At 31.2% G+C, this 17,151-nt stretch overlaps 1 protein-coding gene across 1 annotated transcript; it reads left to right on the top strand.

Moving 5' to 3' along the window:
* Positions 1-12,081: 12,081 nt before the first annotated feature.
* Positions 12,082-17,151, top strand: LOC132312051 (uncharacterized). The gene is made up of 3 exons (XM_059810270.1): positions 12,082-12,781; positions 15,428-15,644; positions 16,104-17,151. The coding sequence occupies exons 1-3, from the start codon at positions 12,548-12,550 to the stop codon at positions 16,595-16,597; spliced, it is 945 nt and encodes a 314-aa protein (XP_059666253.1). The 5' UTR covers positions 12,082-12,547; the 3' UTR covers positions 16,598-17,151.

The following is a 17,151-nucleotide window of genomic DNA, read 5'->3' as shown; positions in this document are numbered from 1 at the left end:
TGGATTTCCCTCGAATTGGAGAACTGATAGTTGTAGTTTGGCCGGATTTTCTGGGAATTGTTAACATATCAAGGTAATAGCCACTCCAAATTCAGAACTAGAAGTGAATATATAATTAGGTAGACGTGTGTAAATAAGCTTCCATTGACAACATTAACAGAAAAATCTAATTCAAGTTTCAGGACTTCAAAAAAAGGTGGGAAATTCATATATCATTGGGTATTGTACTACTGATTTGATTGTGATAAAGGGAAAACTCTTCCACTTAAGTCAATTTTCCCTAAGCATCAGGAATGGTTACAGAAAAGACATAATGATCATGCTTTGTCGTGTTCCTCCCGAAGAGTGAGTCTTAGTGGCAATATAGAGGTGGTTGTTCTGGAAAGAAAGGACGATCAGCGAAGCCAGCTAACAGGCTACTGAAATCGACTCAGATAACGAGTTAAAACTGATATTGAGCCTAAGAAGCTTTGTAAGTTTGCAAAACTACCTGTGATAGTCCCGTGTTTAGTAATTTGTTACTGAAATCTACCGGATGAGACTGAGGACAAGAAAAAATTGAATCCCTCTCAGGTTGGATAGAACCCCAAAGCTTGAAATGTATAGTATGGTTCTTACTTGTGGATGGTGGCTCTGAAGTCACTTGGTGCTAAAGGCCTATGTCTGAACTGTACATCATTCGAGAGGCCTAATCTGAACTATATACACCTACAATACAATAGGAGGTCTGACTTGTCTTGTTAAACTGTTCATTCCAACGGAAACTCCTATGTCTGGAATAGTATGTATCTTAACTATGTTTAAGGTGCAATTTTAATAATTTTTTCAATTTAACATTAAACACAGGTATGATTAGAAAGTTCTATCAACACATGAAATCGTTATCAGTTTTTAATGGTTGTCGTAATTAGTCCAGAAATTTGTAGTCTCGTTTCCTGTAACAAATTTTTTTTAAAAAAAAATTCACTCAGGTAAATTTTAACCATTAACCTCAGCAATTAAAACGAATGGTCAGAAATGACCTTTATGAAGTAGAGGGTACTGGTTCAATTCTTACCCTTCACTAGCTTTTACAAGATTTTTACCAAATGATACAATCAGCTGTAAGTCTAAAATAATATTCACATTTGCTATCATTGCCCTGTCCCTTGAGATTCAATAATTTTGGAAAATTTACACTTCCAAATCTCAATAAGATAAACAACATCAAAGAAGCTATTATGCGGTTATACAACAATAAAATTAATATAATTTGATACAGTAATATATGCAAAATGATGATAATAAAATAAGATTAAAAAAATAAAAATAAATAAATGAGACATGTTGGTAACTGTTCTAAAGTCAAAAAACATGGTGTCAAAAGGCTAAAATGTTCATCCATATAATTTATTTTATTAGTAAAAAATACACTCACACACCTACATGCTTTTGTTGGTGATTTGAATACTTGACCTTCTTTTTTGAAAGGTAAAACAGTAACCATTAAACTACAATCATTGTAGTATCGACATAATTTATTATGAGCCAATATATATATATATATACACACACACATATTACAATCTCACATTAATCAACGAGCAGTAACAATGACATCAAATTTTAATTTTTTGCAACACATGTTTACTTAATGATGTCACCCTTTTCCCCAGCCCATAAATTGTTACCCCAAGCCCAAGCATAAGCCGAGATTGACAACTTACATTTCAACCAGAGGTGACACTCAGAGTCTTTGATCGATGCAGTTGATTTGAAGGAAGTTGGTTGATTCGAACCTAGAACTAAGGTGGTTTTTTATTTTTATTTTTTTATTTTAGTAAATCTTATCATATGGATGATTCAGAATTGTCATCAATAATGGATGAAGGCGACATGCAAACGCTAACAAAGTTTGCATCACATGTGTGGAGAGTTGGATTTTAGAGTTTTGGATGTTTATGTAGAGTGTTATAGAGAGGTGTAGTGTTGTAGAGAGGAGGATTGTAGAACATTAGATAGTTTATAAAAATTGATCGATAAGAGAAGATTTTAAGAATTTTTTAGAGAATTTTAGAGAGGGAATTCTAGCAGAACATTAGATGGTTTATAGAAATTGATAGGTAGGAGAAGATTCTAAGAAGAGAATGATTTTTTGTAATGTTCGTAGATATTTAAGATATTTTAAAAGAATGTTATAGGAAGTTGACTGCTACCGTCCATGAATAAAAGATGGTCTATATAAAGGGGTCAGTTAGGAGTGGTACACCTTAAGAAATAACAAAGAAAATATGTTTTGAAACCCCAATTGTCCGTATGAAAGAAGAGGTAATTAATCACCAATGAATGTAAATGTGTAGATTGTTCAACCCTCCATTACTGGCTTCTGCGTGACTATTTTCAAGGAGGAGAAGGGTAAGAAAATAAGTTGCCCAATCATTCAGTTGTTGTGTACAATTGGATGTAATGTTGGGTTGGATTGGATGTAATATGTTTTAGTTATTGTAATTTATTGATGAATACGTTTTCGGGTATTCATGAATAAAGAAATAAAATTACATACAAATTCTCTCGAATTAAAATATAAAAATAAAAAGCAATTATATAAACCTTTAACTAATTGATACAACAAACGTTTGCTTTGTCGATGTCTCATATATTATTTTGGCAATGTTTCACATAGTCCCAATTTCACGCCAAGTAAAATTATAATAATTAATAAAGATGGGTATTAATTTCAACACACTTTGTACAATAAAACATCTTAATCAATTTCTTCCTAATCAGTACTAAGAATTAAACCCAAAACAGACTTATATATATTTCTAAGTTAGAATATCGATCATCGCACTACAACGACTTTTACACGTAAGATCATTTAATCATCTTAAAAACATATTAATTAGTTAAATAATTTTCCTCCTTAACTTTCCAACAGTTGTACGGAAGTAGCTAATTGGATCTTTGAGTTGGATCCCACATAATAATGGGTAATATTCATTTATACAGAAAATTCACCGACTTTCAGTTTTTTTTAGTAAACTCTTGTCTATTTTTTTACTAAATAATCTCTCTCAACTTGTAGTCTTTTTTTAATAAATTATTCTTGTCTAATTTTTTTACCACATGAATAGTTCAATGTGCTCATCAGCGCTTGACCCTGAGACGTGGATCATTCAAGGCACATTAGCATGTCATACTCCTCCTGTTCGAACAGGGGTTTGAAACCAAATTCTCCTCAGGAGGATAGATGGGGCGATTCAAGTGAGATTCAATGTAGATCCAACTTTCGATTCACAAAGAACCCCTTCAACTATCTGAAGGGGGTAAAATAGTTGATATTTGGATCAAAATGCTTTTTTATTTAAATTTTAATTTTTCCGAACTTCAAAAATTCATATATCAGAAACCGTACATTTACAAATTGTAAATAATATATGCACGGAAAACTTATGAAATAAGGATTTCAGAAATATAAGATTTGTGCAATAAACCTTCGTAACCAAAGAGAAATAGGTAATCTAAAAATCTACTCTAACAATCTTATTTTATTTTTTAAAAATAAAATATTCAAGATATTTGCAAGAAAATTTTCAGAATTACTCGTTTACATATGGAGCCGAATATATAAAAAATTTAGCCGCAACAAAGATCGATTTCATGAGATATCATATTTTGCGTTAAAGTGTTTTTATTCTTTTATAGACTCACCATTTAAAAAATAATAATAATGAATATTTGGTCTCTATTGGGGCTAATTTTTTTTATTTTTATTTTTATTTTTTATTTTTATTTTTTATGTTATGCTCCATATAAAAATGAATAATTTTGAAAATTTTCTTACAAAGAGCCCGAGTATTTTATAAAAAATAAAATAAAATAACATTGTTGTAGTAGATATTTAGATTGTTTATTTCCCTCTGGTTATGAAGTTTTGTTAAATAAATCTTATATTCCTGAAATTCTTGTTTTATAAGTTTTTTGTGCATATATTATTTGTAATATTTGGATGTACGGTTTGTGAGATATGAATTTTTGAAGTTCGAAAAAATTAAGATTTAAATGAAAGGGCATTTTAAACCAAATATCAACTCTTTTATCCCCTTAGATAATTGACCTTTTAGATAGTTGAGGGAGATTCTTTTGTAAAAAATTAGACAAGAAAATTTATTAAAAAGAATTACAAGTTAAAAGGAATTCTTTAATAAAAAAATTAAACGGGGGGTTTATTGAAAAATGAAACAAGTCAGAGGGTTTTTTTTTTTTTTTTTTGTACTTTGCCCTTCATTTATTAGTCAAGGAGATTTCTAGATTTGCAGTCTTTTACCTTTATTTTTTAATTTTTATTTATTTATTTATTTTAATGCACATCTTATGCCTCCTTGTGTAATGGTCAACTATGGTGAAAGATATTTTGTGCTGACTTTATAAAAATAAAAAAATAAAAAAGTAGTAATTTATTCCCTCCAAATTCCTTTAACGATTTCTCACCAATTTCCCTTCACTTTTAATTTATTCCCTCCAAACACAATATTATTTATTAAAATTACAGTTAATTTCATAAAATCATAAATTTAAATCCTTTCAATCCTTAACCATTGTAAAATTCAATTTCAAATAAATTTAATTTCTGAAAATAAAAAAATTAGAGACTAATTTAAACCTTTTCTCAGTTGATCCTAATTTCATAAAATAAATTTAAATCCTTTCAATTTCTAACCCTTGTAAAATTCAATTTCCAAAGTAAATTTAATTAAAATAAAAAATTAGTGACTAATTTAATTGATCGATATTTATATTCTTGTATTGATCGCCATCACATACATATAAATATTACTTGCAATCAAGTGGATATATTCAATTTTATCGTGAATCGAAAATAATCCATTAACATACACCAAATACCAATTGTATAATACATAAATGTTATTTCAGATACAAAATAATGTGTATACAATCCAAATAAAAATTTGCTATGTTAGGACATACAAATCCAAACAAAGCCACCAAAAGTTATATAACATTATTTTGTGTAGTACAAACCCTTCCATCCACTTAAATTCGGGTCTCTAGGGGCATAGCAGCGTTGACAAGGATTCAAGAAGTAAATCATTGAGGTCTCGCTTTTGAATCGTACTCCTGAATTGAATGGTGCGTGTGTTATATGATCGATACACATGTTTTATAGGAAAAAAACAAAAAATCACTTAAATTGGGACTCCCATTTTGATCAGCCAAATACTATATTTTTAAAGAGTTTCTGGTTAAGGCTTAAATGGGTTTCATTAGTCAGGCCTGATGACAAGCTCACACTTGAGCCTTTTATCCCCTCTAACAATCTAGCCCATAAACATCTTGTGATTTCTTCTTACATCTTCCCGGGAAAATATAAGAAGAAAGCAAACAAGCTTATTAATATAATTACCAGAAAAAATATACTTATTAATATTAAGTAAATAATATGATTAGAAAAGTGGTCGGAATGGTCTTTGATTATGAAAAGCTGGTGGTGATCATTTGACGTTGATTTGCTCATCACCAAGGTTACTACTGATTGAAAATGTTTGGTAAATTTCTTAATTTAGCTCCGTTTGTTTACGGAATTTTTTTTTTTGGTTGTCGTAAAATATTTACGATGAAAAAAATTATTAAATTTTAAAAAAATAACTTATTAAATGATAGATTATGGAATGCTTGCTCAAAAAAAAAAAAAAAAAAAAAATCCAGAAATTATATGTAGAAGCACTAAATTGGAGAATTAGCAGATATTAGAGGAAACTACCTAGATAAATAAATAAAGAATAATTGGCACAGATGACCGTGATTAAGAAATAATAAAGACAAATTGTAAGCTCGAACGTCATAAATTCAACTCTTATATAATGTAAAAATACCTGAATTTAAATAATATGTGTGATTTGTGGGTAATAATTAATTTGCTTATAGTTGCTCCCGGCTCTTGCATAATTTTTAGACAATTTCATCCTATTAATTCTGAACTCTCGTTTTCAATAGCGTAACAAAAGGGTTGGACTTGGGGTATTTAGGACCTTAACATTATATGTTACTAAACTAAACTGAAATCTGAGAAAGAAGTGGTCCTAAGCATCTTCGAGTTGTTATTGTGTCGTTACTTGTTGCCATTTGTCAATTCTCTAAGCACCAGAAAACCAGAGAGAGAGAGAGAGACCTAACCTTTTCATCATGTTCCCTTCCTAATTTTTAGGCTAAAGTTGTTTGTGTTCTCCACATGTGGTCGGTCGGTTCTGTTGTTTATCATAAAATTATAGCTCCACGGACAATCCTAATATAGGGAAAAAGGGACACTCATTTATAAATATCATCCATATATATAGTAATGAAACTTTGTGGTATTGTCAATAAGTTTTTGTTGCTAAATTTTTTAAAAACTAACTTACATGGATCAGTTTAAAAAAAAAATAATAATTCCCACACATAGGCTCACAACTGCTTTTTACTTTGTGTTTTTTGTTTTGATCTGAAAAAAAAAAAAAAAAAAACATTTTTATTGTGGAGTGTGTTCAATAATAATAGAAATAATGTTTAGTACATTATGTTTGTTGTGAGATTTTTAGAAGCAAAAATATGAAAACATATTCGGTAAAAAAGTGTTGGAAGTTTAAAAAGTATAATATCTAGTTAAAAAGTTCATTTCAGAGTTTTTTTTAGTTCATCGCTATTATATTTATCGCGTGAAAGCATCCAAAAACACCAATTTGATGCTTCCAATTTTGACCTCTTTTTCGAAAATATTTCAATACTACTCAAATTGCATCAAACGTTACCATGCTTCCGTGCTTTACTTCTCTACTGTACACTGTGCGAAATAAAAGCGATTTCCAAACATGGCAATAGTTTTCTGAAAATGTGTGTGTGTGTTTTTTTTTTTTTAAATTGAGTTTTGAGAAATCGTTGATAAATAGCATTCTTGATTTGTAATTCTGCTGATAAAAAAAAAAAAAATTTGTAATTCTGAATACAATTTTCAACAACTCAGAAAATATAAAACTATTTAAAAAAATTATAAAAAATTATTATATAAAATCAGACATTTTTATAATTGAGTTTTCAAAGAACTAAACCAAACTGAATCTTTGTACAGTTTTCTGATTTTCGTTATCTGAAAATACAAAATTGTGAATTACAAACCATGCAGGCCTATTTTTGTATAATTTTTTAATTTTCAATTCTTAAAAAAATAAAAAACAGTATGCTTTTTATACACCTTAAAATTATGTATTTGACTTAAAGGTTCCCAAGTGAAAGCTGTGATTTCCCAACTTATTCTTCAATTTCTTTGGCCTTTAGGACCATCTAAAATGAAAACCAGTTTCTATAGTATATCTATATATTCAGAATTAAATAAAAACGTTTTTCGAGTACACCTTTGCAATTCTTAGATTCTCACTAGAATTGCAATTATTAGATTCCTACTTCTATCCTTTTGAATGTGTATATATATATATCTTATTTGTGGTATAAAAAGTTGTATGCTCTGTCCATAATCTGGTCCCCTTGGACCTCACTTATAGGCTGTAATGGTTTAACATGTCTCTACTTATGGTCCAAGATGATGCACACAGAGATGCCTCTTATTAGCACAGACCATGCACGGATAAAGTATGGAAAATGCTTTTTAACTTCGACCACTTTAACCTAAATGTCTCGTCAAAGATTATCGTTGAAGATGTAAGAATATAAGAAAGTGAGATATATACTTTCTTATACCTCATTAATAAATTGTGTTCGGTCAAAAATTCAAATTGAAATCTTCGATCAAAGTAGTACTACTCCACAAATATTTTTGTTCTCAACAAACAAAGAGTTTTAGCTCATTACGAGGCATTTGTGCTATGTGCGTCTTTACTTTAACAAAAAAAAAAAAAAAAAAAAAAAATTGAGATTGTTGGATTAGTAAAAAATTGATCAATCATTAGATTAAGCATATTGGGAATAAAATAGGTAGCAAATTATGAATATATATATATATGTAACGATTTAAAAATGATCCTTAACTTTGTCAACAATCATTTTCTTGGAATGGTTCCAATCCTAGAACAGCTTGTGATTATTTGTTTTGTTACGCTAATATATTTGCCTTTGTCCGACAACCATGAATGAGGTGTTCGGATCTCTTGATATTTTATTAAACAATTGTGGTTCTGATTACTTTGATGACTACAAGAACCTATTATATTTGCAAAAAGGAATTAGGTACAATGACTAGAATAGTTGGGGGACCATTTTATAAAGCTGGGGACCATTTTATAAAGCAAGCTTTGTTTGGCTTGGGTCAATCAAATCAAAGCTTAATTAACTTTAAAAAAAAAATAATTAGTGTATTTTTAAATATATATATATATATATATATATATAATTAAATAATTAGTGCAATTTAATATGTAAGTGGGTGATACCATTTGTAACGACTTTTACCCGTCCAGACACAATATTATTCACTTTTGGCTCTTTTGGACCAAAGACTTTTCATGGGTCACCCATCTTGATATTATTCTAGATTAAATAGGCTTAACTTTGGAGTTGTGGTGGTTTTACGGTCATCACGACTTTTTGTGTTAGAAAGGTGTTGAATTTACATATAACATTTGCCTCATCTATATTCAATTGTGCATCTGTAACTCGTCCAGTGTAGTAGTCTATTGATGCCCTGCACATGCTAGCAAACACCTTACCCATATAAATAAATACTTAACATAATTCATTAAAAACAAAAATTCATTTAATTATATTAAGATGAAATTATTCCATATTTCCATGCCACTTCATCTAATTTGCCATATTTCTGTTTATTTCAATTAATCAAAATTAAATAATAAAAGAAATATCATAAAATCAATAGCAACAACAATCTGCATCAAAATCAAAAGATAGACAATTGATTGGAAATTCTAGTGGTTTTTGGTTCAACTAACACAGGTATTTATTTATTTAGGCATAAAAATAAATAAATAAAATAAATAAAAGGATTATCGAGAGTCATGATTGGCAGACCGACCATTTAATAGATTACTTGGGTTTTATCTTCTTTTTTAAGGCTTGGATTAATTGCATGAATCTGGAGGTCTCTCATTCATCCTCTCTTTAAAGAAAGAAAATCATATTGCTCCACTCCATGGCCCACCATGGACTGCCACGAGACGCGTCTGCGTCAATAATGGACTTTACAATTGTTTCATTAAATATCCATAATTCAACGTACATATCTATCACAATTAATAGTTTAAGAAAAATGATAAAAATGTAATAAAAAAGTAAATTAAAACTGACTGACGTGTCAAACATTAATTGAAACACGGTAAGAGAAGATAAAATATATTTTATTAATTATTGTGTAAGAGTCGAGACTTGTTGAAATTGTTAAAAAAATTATTCAAACATTGTACCATTACTCATAATTTAACCAATTATGCTCTTGATTTACGTAATAATACTTTTAAAGATTTGATTTCCTTTGTGTAAAGGAAGGGTTAGTTTAAAAGTAAAGAAGCAAAGAAAGAGAAGAAATGAGTACTTACTTCTTTAATTTCTTAGATATTTACACTACATTTTTGTTTTCTTAGTGGGATTTGAACTTTTTATTACATGCTTCGATAGTAATTATATAATTTATGAATTTAAAGAAATAATAATTGAATCTAACTATTATAATTAAGTTTTGCTCACATCTCACGCCCTTCAAGTATTATATTCCATTTGTTTTAAAATAATTGTCCATCTTAAAAATTATCTCATTCTTTTAGGACGAAAGGAGTAATTTTTTTTTTTTTTCCTCCTTTCTCTCTCTTAATAGACTAATACTTTAAAACTGAATGTAAACAATTTTAAAGTTTTATTTATCATTTTAAATCAAACCCGAGTAAGAGACCATAGACAGATTATTTGCCCTTTGAACAATTCCATATAAAGCTGTATTATGTGTCAAATTCACCGAAAACATATTCTTCTGCAAAATACCAACTCCAAAATAAATATTAAAATATTTATTTATTTTTTGGGACAAGTAATTTTTTCATTCAAGAAGTTTAACTTTAACTCACTTTTACAAATTGAAGACATAACCAAAATCAAATAATCATTCTCAACTGGTGATGCTATTACGCTCTAAAGGCATTCTCGCTCTTACGCTCTACCCTCACTATTGCTCCCATTATTATTTTGTGTGATTAAATTTTGTCGTCTTCGCGTTCTCGTTCCCATTATTGGACCTCGTTCCCATGATTGGACCTATACATATGTTACTGGGGCCAATCTATACATATGTCCGGGGGCAATCGCCCCCACTGATTTTTTTTGTTAAGATGTGATTACTGATTTTTTTTTTTTTTTTTATTATTATTATTTTTTTACACCTTTGTAATTTTAAAATTGCTCTCACTAAAATTACAAAATAACTTTATTATTGTCCTCTGCACATAATTTATGAATTTGTCTCTACTTGCTCTTACGTGACTTAGACACATCATTGTGCTACCTTAAAAAAGCTGCAAAAAATCAAATGAAATAAATTTTTTTTAGTCTTCTAAGTTAAGCAAATAAAAGGTCTGTAAGTATTGAATTTAATGTTTTTAATTGTAGTGTGGATCATCACAAGATTTTTTAGAGTAATACTCGACTAATTCTAATGTTGACTTCACCGAGGGATGTTGCCTTGCCCGTCACGTCATCACTATTCTAGCCCTGACAGTTACTTCTTGACTCAATTTGCGTTTTGCCCCTTATATAATTTATTACTAATTTCTCGCGACCTAAAAATTACCATTATGCCCCTCTCACTTGGTTTTATTGACACCTTTTGGATTAATAAGATTTTTAAACCGTCAGAGAAGGCAAAATAATGGTCAATGATTGAGACATTTTCCTTATATCACCACTATATAACAATGTCACTATATAGCTTCGTTATCAAATGACAGAGACATTTACCACATTTTTTACAATCCTAAGATTATTTTTTTAACTTTTTATCAATAAATTAACTGTTTTAATAGGGTCATATTAATTAATGAGAGTTAACAATAAGGACCAATTCTTTGTACTCACCAGGAACAGAAAAAAGGTCCATTGTCTATGAAATTTAATAAAAATGTTACACTAATCATACGATTATATTTAATAAATTTTTGTTTCTCTCTCTCTCTCTCTCTCTTTATATATATATAAAAGAAAGTTTTATATTATGAACAATGAAAGTGTAGGTAAATGATCAATGTAATTGGATATCATATAAATATATTTTTGGGAATGTTTTGATAGTTACAATATTAAGACACTATATCATCTAATGATTTGTTTTGTTAATCATTTTTATTTTCTATTTTTGTTATCAAATAAATAAATAAATAAACTAAAATAAGGAACCAAACCCGTTCATTACACCTTGTTACATTTTACATGTCAATTTATTTATTTATTTATTTTGATAATTATAGGTGTCTAGTCCAACTTGCGTGTACCTCGACTAATCTTACGAGGCTCTGAAGTTAACGACCGAGTAAATCTCTAGTGGCTCTAAATTTTACACGTCTATTTTTTAAAAATGCTCCAAATCCTAAAGCCAAAATTAAAAAAACAAAAATTCAAATTCATTCACTTTTTATTTATTTATTTATGTGTATTATAAAAAACTAATATATTGTAAATACTATTTATATGTATATATAAATATTGCCAACACTTTTTTTTTCTCTAAAACATGTTTACATGTCTAATGTTTCATTACAAAAACAAGTACTAAAGATATTATTACACGGGCTCAAAATTTTTGAGAGAGAATTTCTCGTTTTTGAAGAGAGAAATTTGTTGCTTCAATTTCTAGCCATATACATTGAATCACATTTATTTCAACATTATTTAGATACAATAAACAACCTTCTGAAACCAGGCACAAAACGAATTTACCGCTCTTTTCCATCCAAATTCAATTTTTACCTTATCTAATATCTCGTAAATTTCGGTTAAAGTAACAATTACCTCTGTGGTCATTATGACCACATTCAAGACCATTATTGTCATTTCACAACGTTTCGATTTCTCTATAAATTCTATTTTCCGGTTGCTTTCTTCTTCATCCTTTGGGTTGCAGAAATCAAAATTGATCTCTTTCCTCATTCTCACCCATTTGGATCACCAAAATACCAATTCAAACACCAAAAATTCAGTACAATTTCAGCAAATTTATGGATTTATATGGTGTTTCTTTTTTAATTCTTTGAATAAAATCGAATGATTCAGTCTATTTCATTCATTTTTTCGTGTTAATTATACATAATTAAAGAATATAATTTGATTCATACGACTCTGTTCTTTACATTATAGCTAATAAAATCGAACAATTTGATTGTTTTGTATACAAATACAATTACAGGAGTTGAGTTCAATTAGGGTTTATAAATCTAGCGTTTTCGAGAATGGGGGATTTTTGCTATTGTTTCGTGTTGAAAAGATGGTGAATTTTGAACATTGATTGTCTGGGTTCTTCTTGTGATCGGACGGTGGAGGTGAGATTGGGAATTTTTGGGTGTTTGTTATGGATTGTCGAGTTTGTTCGGCGAGCGGAGACTTGTGGTTGAGAGTGGCCGGCGGTGGTGGAGGTGGTCAATATATGGCTCAGAGAGGTGGTTTCAGCCATGAGAGCGAGCATGACTTGGCTGTTATGGTCAGTGATTTTTTGGAGAATGAAAGTGCTGGTGCCGAATCGTGGTGTAGCAGCGACAGCGATTCCGGGTTTTGCGACCTTGCTCATCTAGCCAACAAGATTTCGGTTAGTTTCTCCACCCAGACTCTCTCTCTAGAATTCAAATTATTTATGACGCTTTTGGAAATGTATTTATCCTTTCATATAATTGTGTGAATCATTGAAATGTTTCCTGTGTGAACTGTGAATTTTTCGAAATTATAGTTTTTCAGCTTATCATTGGATTTCAAGGACTCTGTATATTTCTCTTTTGGGCTACTGTTTGCTGTTCTTGAAAGCTTAATAATGGAAGTGATGAGAAAAATCATGTGTGGTGGGTCTATTGAATAATTGTCATAAAAATTTCTTCAATTCGGCTGTTTTTGGAAACTATGAACGTTTTCAATCTAGTCCAAAGATGGGTATATATTTTTGTTTTCCGTTTTTGCAATTTTCGGTATAAATTGAAATAATGATTATTTATTTATTTATTTATTAAAATTCAATTTGGCCCTGAATGTTCATCACTGTGTTTAGTTGTACTTCCTTGAAAGACATGTTTCACTGTTCATTTTTGAGAGATTATGGTTGATTTACCATTATACTTGTAGAAGTAGAGGTCAAATTAATCAGCTGTAAAATAATTTCAGAAGAACAGTAAACAGTCCTCTTGCAGTAATTGCATGCGAAACCTGTTATATTGTTGCATTATGGGCTGATCTCTCTCCAGCTGAATCACAAAGTCCTTTGTCTCAAGAATTCCTAATTGAGAAACTTACAGTGGAACTTAGAAATTTGAAAGAACCCCAAAAAGATTAGCTTCCCACATTAATTGACTCTGAGAGACTGAACCTGAGTTTAAGAGTGCTTTGCAGTAATTGCATGCGAAACCTGTTATATTGTTGCATTATGGGCTGATCTCTCTCCAGCTGAATCACAAAGTCCTTTGTCTCAAGAATTCCTAATTGAGAAACTTACAGTGGAACTTAGAAATTTGAAAGAACCCCAAAACGATTAGCTTCCCACATTAATTGACTCTGAGAGACTGAACCTGATTTTAAGAGTGCTTTGCTTTCCCTGCTGCCACTCTGGCCAGAGTCTAGGGTCCCATTAAGGATGTGTTATAAGTTCTAGCATTGATGTCGCTTGAGTGTGTGTTTGTGTTTTTTTTTTTTTTTCATAATTTTTATTTTAAATCAATATTATTATTTTTGATAAGTTTTCTAGGTTTGGTAATTTGTTTCATTAACCGTGCATTGCAAAGTTCAGGAAATGGAGTATAGAACTCAGTCACCGTTTGTTCTAGTCGTGGGAGTGTATGAGAAGACTACTTTTATGAACATATGCTTTTGCTTGTGTCCTTCTCCCTCTTTAGGCTCAAAATGAAAAAAGGGGCAATATATTAAAGGAGTTGTGGTGCCGGAATTTTGTTTAATGTTGTGCTTTCATGGTTAGATGAAACTATTCTTGGTGCTGTGAAATGGCTTTCTCTTATGTTTGTATGCTGTCTCTCAAATCTTATCTGGTGTCCTGGTATCCTAAGTCAAATGGACATTATTTCCCTTTCAGTGATCCAAAAGGTGATTGAATTGTTTGAGTCATATTTTTAGTCTTGCCTAATTTGTTCTTTTTTTCTCCTCCACTGTCCTTGGGGTATGAGAGGGCTTTTTTTCCTTTGTTAACATGACTTCCCTCAGGCTATGAATGTCGGGGTGTGTTCTGAGCCTTCATGTCTTAAGTTTATCTGATGCCTGATTCTCTGGGTTCCAACTTTCAGCGGGTTTGTGATTCAAAGTTATTAAATGAATAAATGAGCAAAGAATGAAAAAAAAATTAGCTTTAAGGGTGGTCGAAGTACTCTGTATGTTGATAATGCAATGTTCTGTAGAAATGTATTCTGTATTTCATTCTGAAAGACACATCTTACCTGATGGCAAATAAATGGTTGCTTAATTTGATGTCTCATAAAGAAAAGGTGCAGTTGACGGGGTGGGAACAAGTTTACCGTTCTTAATTTGCTAGTGTCCTGCTTTAGTTTTTTGGTATCTTATTAAATGTAGAACTTATATATACTGCTTCCATTATGAGTATATTTAGTGCGTCTATCTTTCTCTTTGGTAAGAATTTACACTATATGACAATTGTGAATTATCCGACATAATAATTTGAACATGATGGAAAGTTTATATTGTACCCAATAACCTAGCAGCACATGATAGTCCATTGAGAATATTATAATTGATGGGCTCCTAAATTTTTTTGAACCCACTGTAGATTTTTGCATATATATATATATATTTCAAATGCACGAAGTCATCCTAAGAATGTAGTTTTTTTATATTTCCTTCTCTTAAAGATGTCAACTAGCTTAGCTGGCAATGTATATTGGTGGTAAGAGCACATGCTTGGATTTGAGTCTCTAAAGGAGCTCATCCACATCCCCTATTCCTTGTGAAGAAATAAAAAAAAAGAGAGAATTTCTCTCTCATTTGTAAGGACTGCCCTTTTAAGGTTCATGTATGATACCCCATTTATTTCAATGAAGTCTAATTGTTGTTTTATCTGCATAGTTCTGAGCCACTGAATTTTGAATTTATTTCATATTCAGTTCTGAGGTCCTAACCTCTCCAGCACAAACCCCACACCAAGAAAAAAAAAAAAAAAATGGATGAAGAAAGGGGGGAAGTAACTTTAGTAATGCTAATATCTTTCTGTTAATATTCATTTTTGCAGTATAACAAGCTCTCCATGGATCAGCATGAGAGTGAGGTGGTGTCAGCGGTTAATTCTCTTATGCTATCTATCAATGAGACGGACCTGCACCTTGTCAAGTCGGTTCCTTGTAATGCTAGCTGCATCAGGTTTTCTCTGGTGAAGCTTCTGAGGCTTTCTGGTTATGATGCTGCTGTTTGTGCATCTAGGTGGCAGGCTAGCGGGAAAGTCCCTGGAGGTATGCCATTGATTTCATTAAGCTTATCGCCACATTCTTTTATGTCAAAAAGTTTATCTAAGACCACTCAGAGATGTAAGAGGACAAGTACCATAGTTTATAATTTTCTGGATAGTGTGAGCATAGTAGACAACAAAAATTGCCTCATTTGTTGCATCACAAGAAATTCTGTTTTCATCTGATCCTAACTGCAAGTTTATAGGCAACATTGGACCCCATACGGAATTTTATTTGCATCCTTTTAGCATACTTTGACATCCAAAAGTGATGTTGTGGACTTGGGGGCATCTGCTCAACATAGTGTAGCAAATTTTCTTTTCTTTAGTTTGCATCTTTAGATTGGAACTCCTAGGTTTGCTTTTCCTGCCTCTTGAATAAAAAAATATAAGGCAATAAGGAAAAATTCTATATGTACCTTGTTCATTCTGGCATATTAAACTTACTTTACTTAATATGCAGGGGATCATGAATATATTGACGTTGTCAATTGCAATGACACTGGAAGTTCTGAGCGTTTGATCATTGATATTGACTTTCGAAGCCACTTTGAAATAGCTAGAGCTGTCGAATCATATGATAGAATATTGAATTCCCTTCCAGTTGTTTACGTTGGGTCTTTGACAAAGCTGAAACAATTTCTTCAAGTTATGGCTGAAGCTGCTAGATCTTCTCTCAAGCAGAACTCTATGCCTCTTCCTCCATGGAGATCTCTTGCTTATTTGCAAGCGAAATGGCACTCACCCTACCAGAGACAATTTAATCCAGATGAACAGAAAAGCAACACCACTCTTCCTTGTGAACATGAGCAGTGTAATGGACATTTAAAGAGGCTGCAATCTTTGCTCCAATCTGAAATTGAAGTAGAACGACTGTTGAAACCCATAAATGGTGAAAATAACCGGAGGCTGAAGAAGCTTGAAAGGCGGAGGCTCTCCTCGTTCAGGCATCTGTGAGATGTACAGATTCTGGCAGGAGGAGAATTTCTATTTCCAGGTATCAAATGTGTAACTAGAAAGGAGGACAGGTTCATGTAGACGACACAAGTAGCAATAACTCGCCATATTATGGTGGAGATACTTTTTTTTTCCGGCTCACTGGGGGGAGTACATCATTTTCCTTCCATTTTTCTGTGCACCAGCAGAATGCAAGGCTCCCAACTTTATGGAACTGCTCTTGATATCTTCAGCATTGACCAGTTCCTACTTGCACGACTCTGGGGCATCATTCTACAGATTGTATTTTTCTTTTTGTTGTTTGGTTTCGTTGAGAATCCATTCCTTGCCTCTCATTTTGTTGGCATAGGAAAATTTTGTCCCATTTTCAGCTTTCGACACGTTCCACTCTATAAATCTACTTCCGTTTTGTTTTTCCAGCAACCAAAAGGTTTCTTGAATGATGTTATATTCTTCTCTGCATTGATACATTAGCCTTTATGTATTTCCAGCAATAACACTGTTTATGTTGTCTATTGATTCTTTTCTTAACGGAAATTATTTACCAAATAGAA

This window comes from Cornus florida, unplaced genomic scaffold (assembly GCF_030987335.1).
Source record: "Cornus florida cultivar Cherokee Brave unplaced genomic scaffold, ASM3098733v1 CherokeeBrave_3.0.0_Hap2_Chr06, whole genome shotgun sequence".
In the NCBI taxonomy this organism is placed as follows: Eukaryota; Viridiplantae; Streptophyta; class Magnoliopsida; order Cornales; family Cornaceae; genus Cornus; species Cornus florida.
Note: the sequence above shows the minus strand (reverse complement) of the source record. Positions and strands in the feature narration are given on the sequence as shown.

Excerpts from the sequence above, each read along its gene's own strand:
- LOC132312051 (XM_059810270.1), top strand. The coding sequence starts at position 12,548 with ATGGATTGTCGAGTTTGTTCGGCGAGCGGAGACTTGTGGTTGAGAGTG. Across the intron at positions 12,782-15,427 it reads ATCTAGCCAACAAGATTTCG|TATAACAAGCTCTCCATGGA; the intron begins GTTAGTTTCTCC and ends TCATTTTTGCAG. Across the intron at positions 15,645-16,103 it reads TAGCGGGAAAGTCCCTGGAG|GGGATCATGAATATATTGAC; the intron begins GTATGCCATTGA and ends CTTAATATGCAG.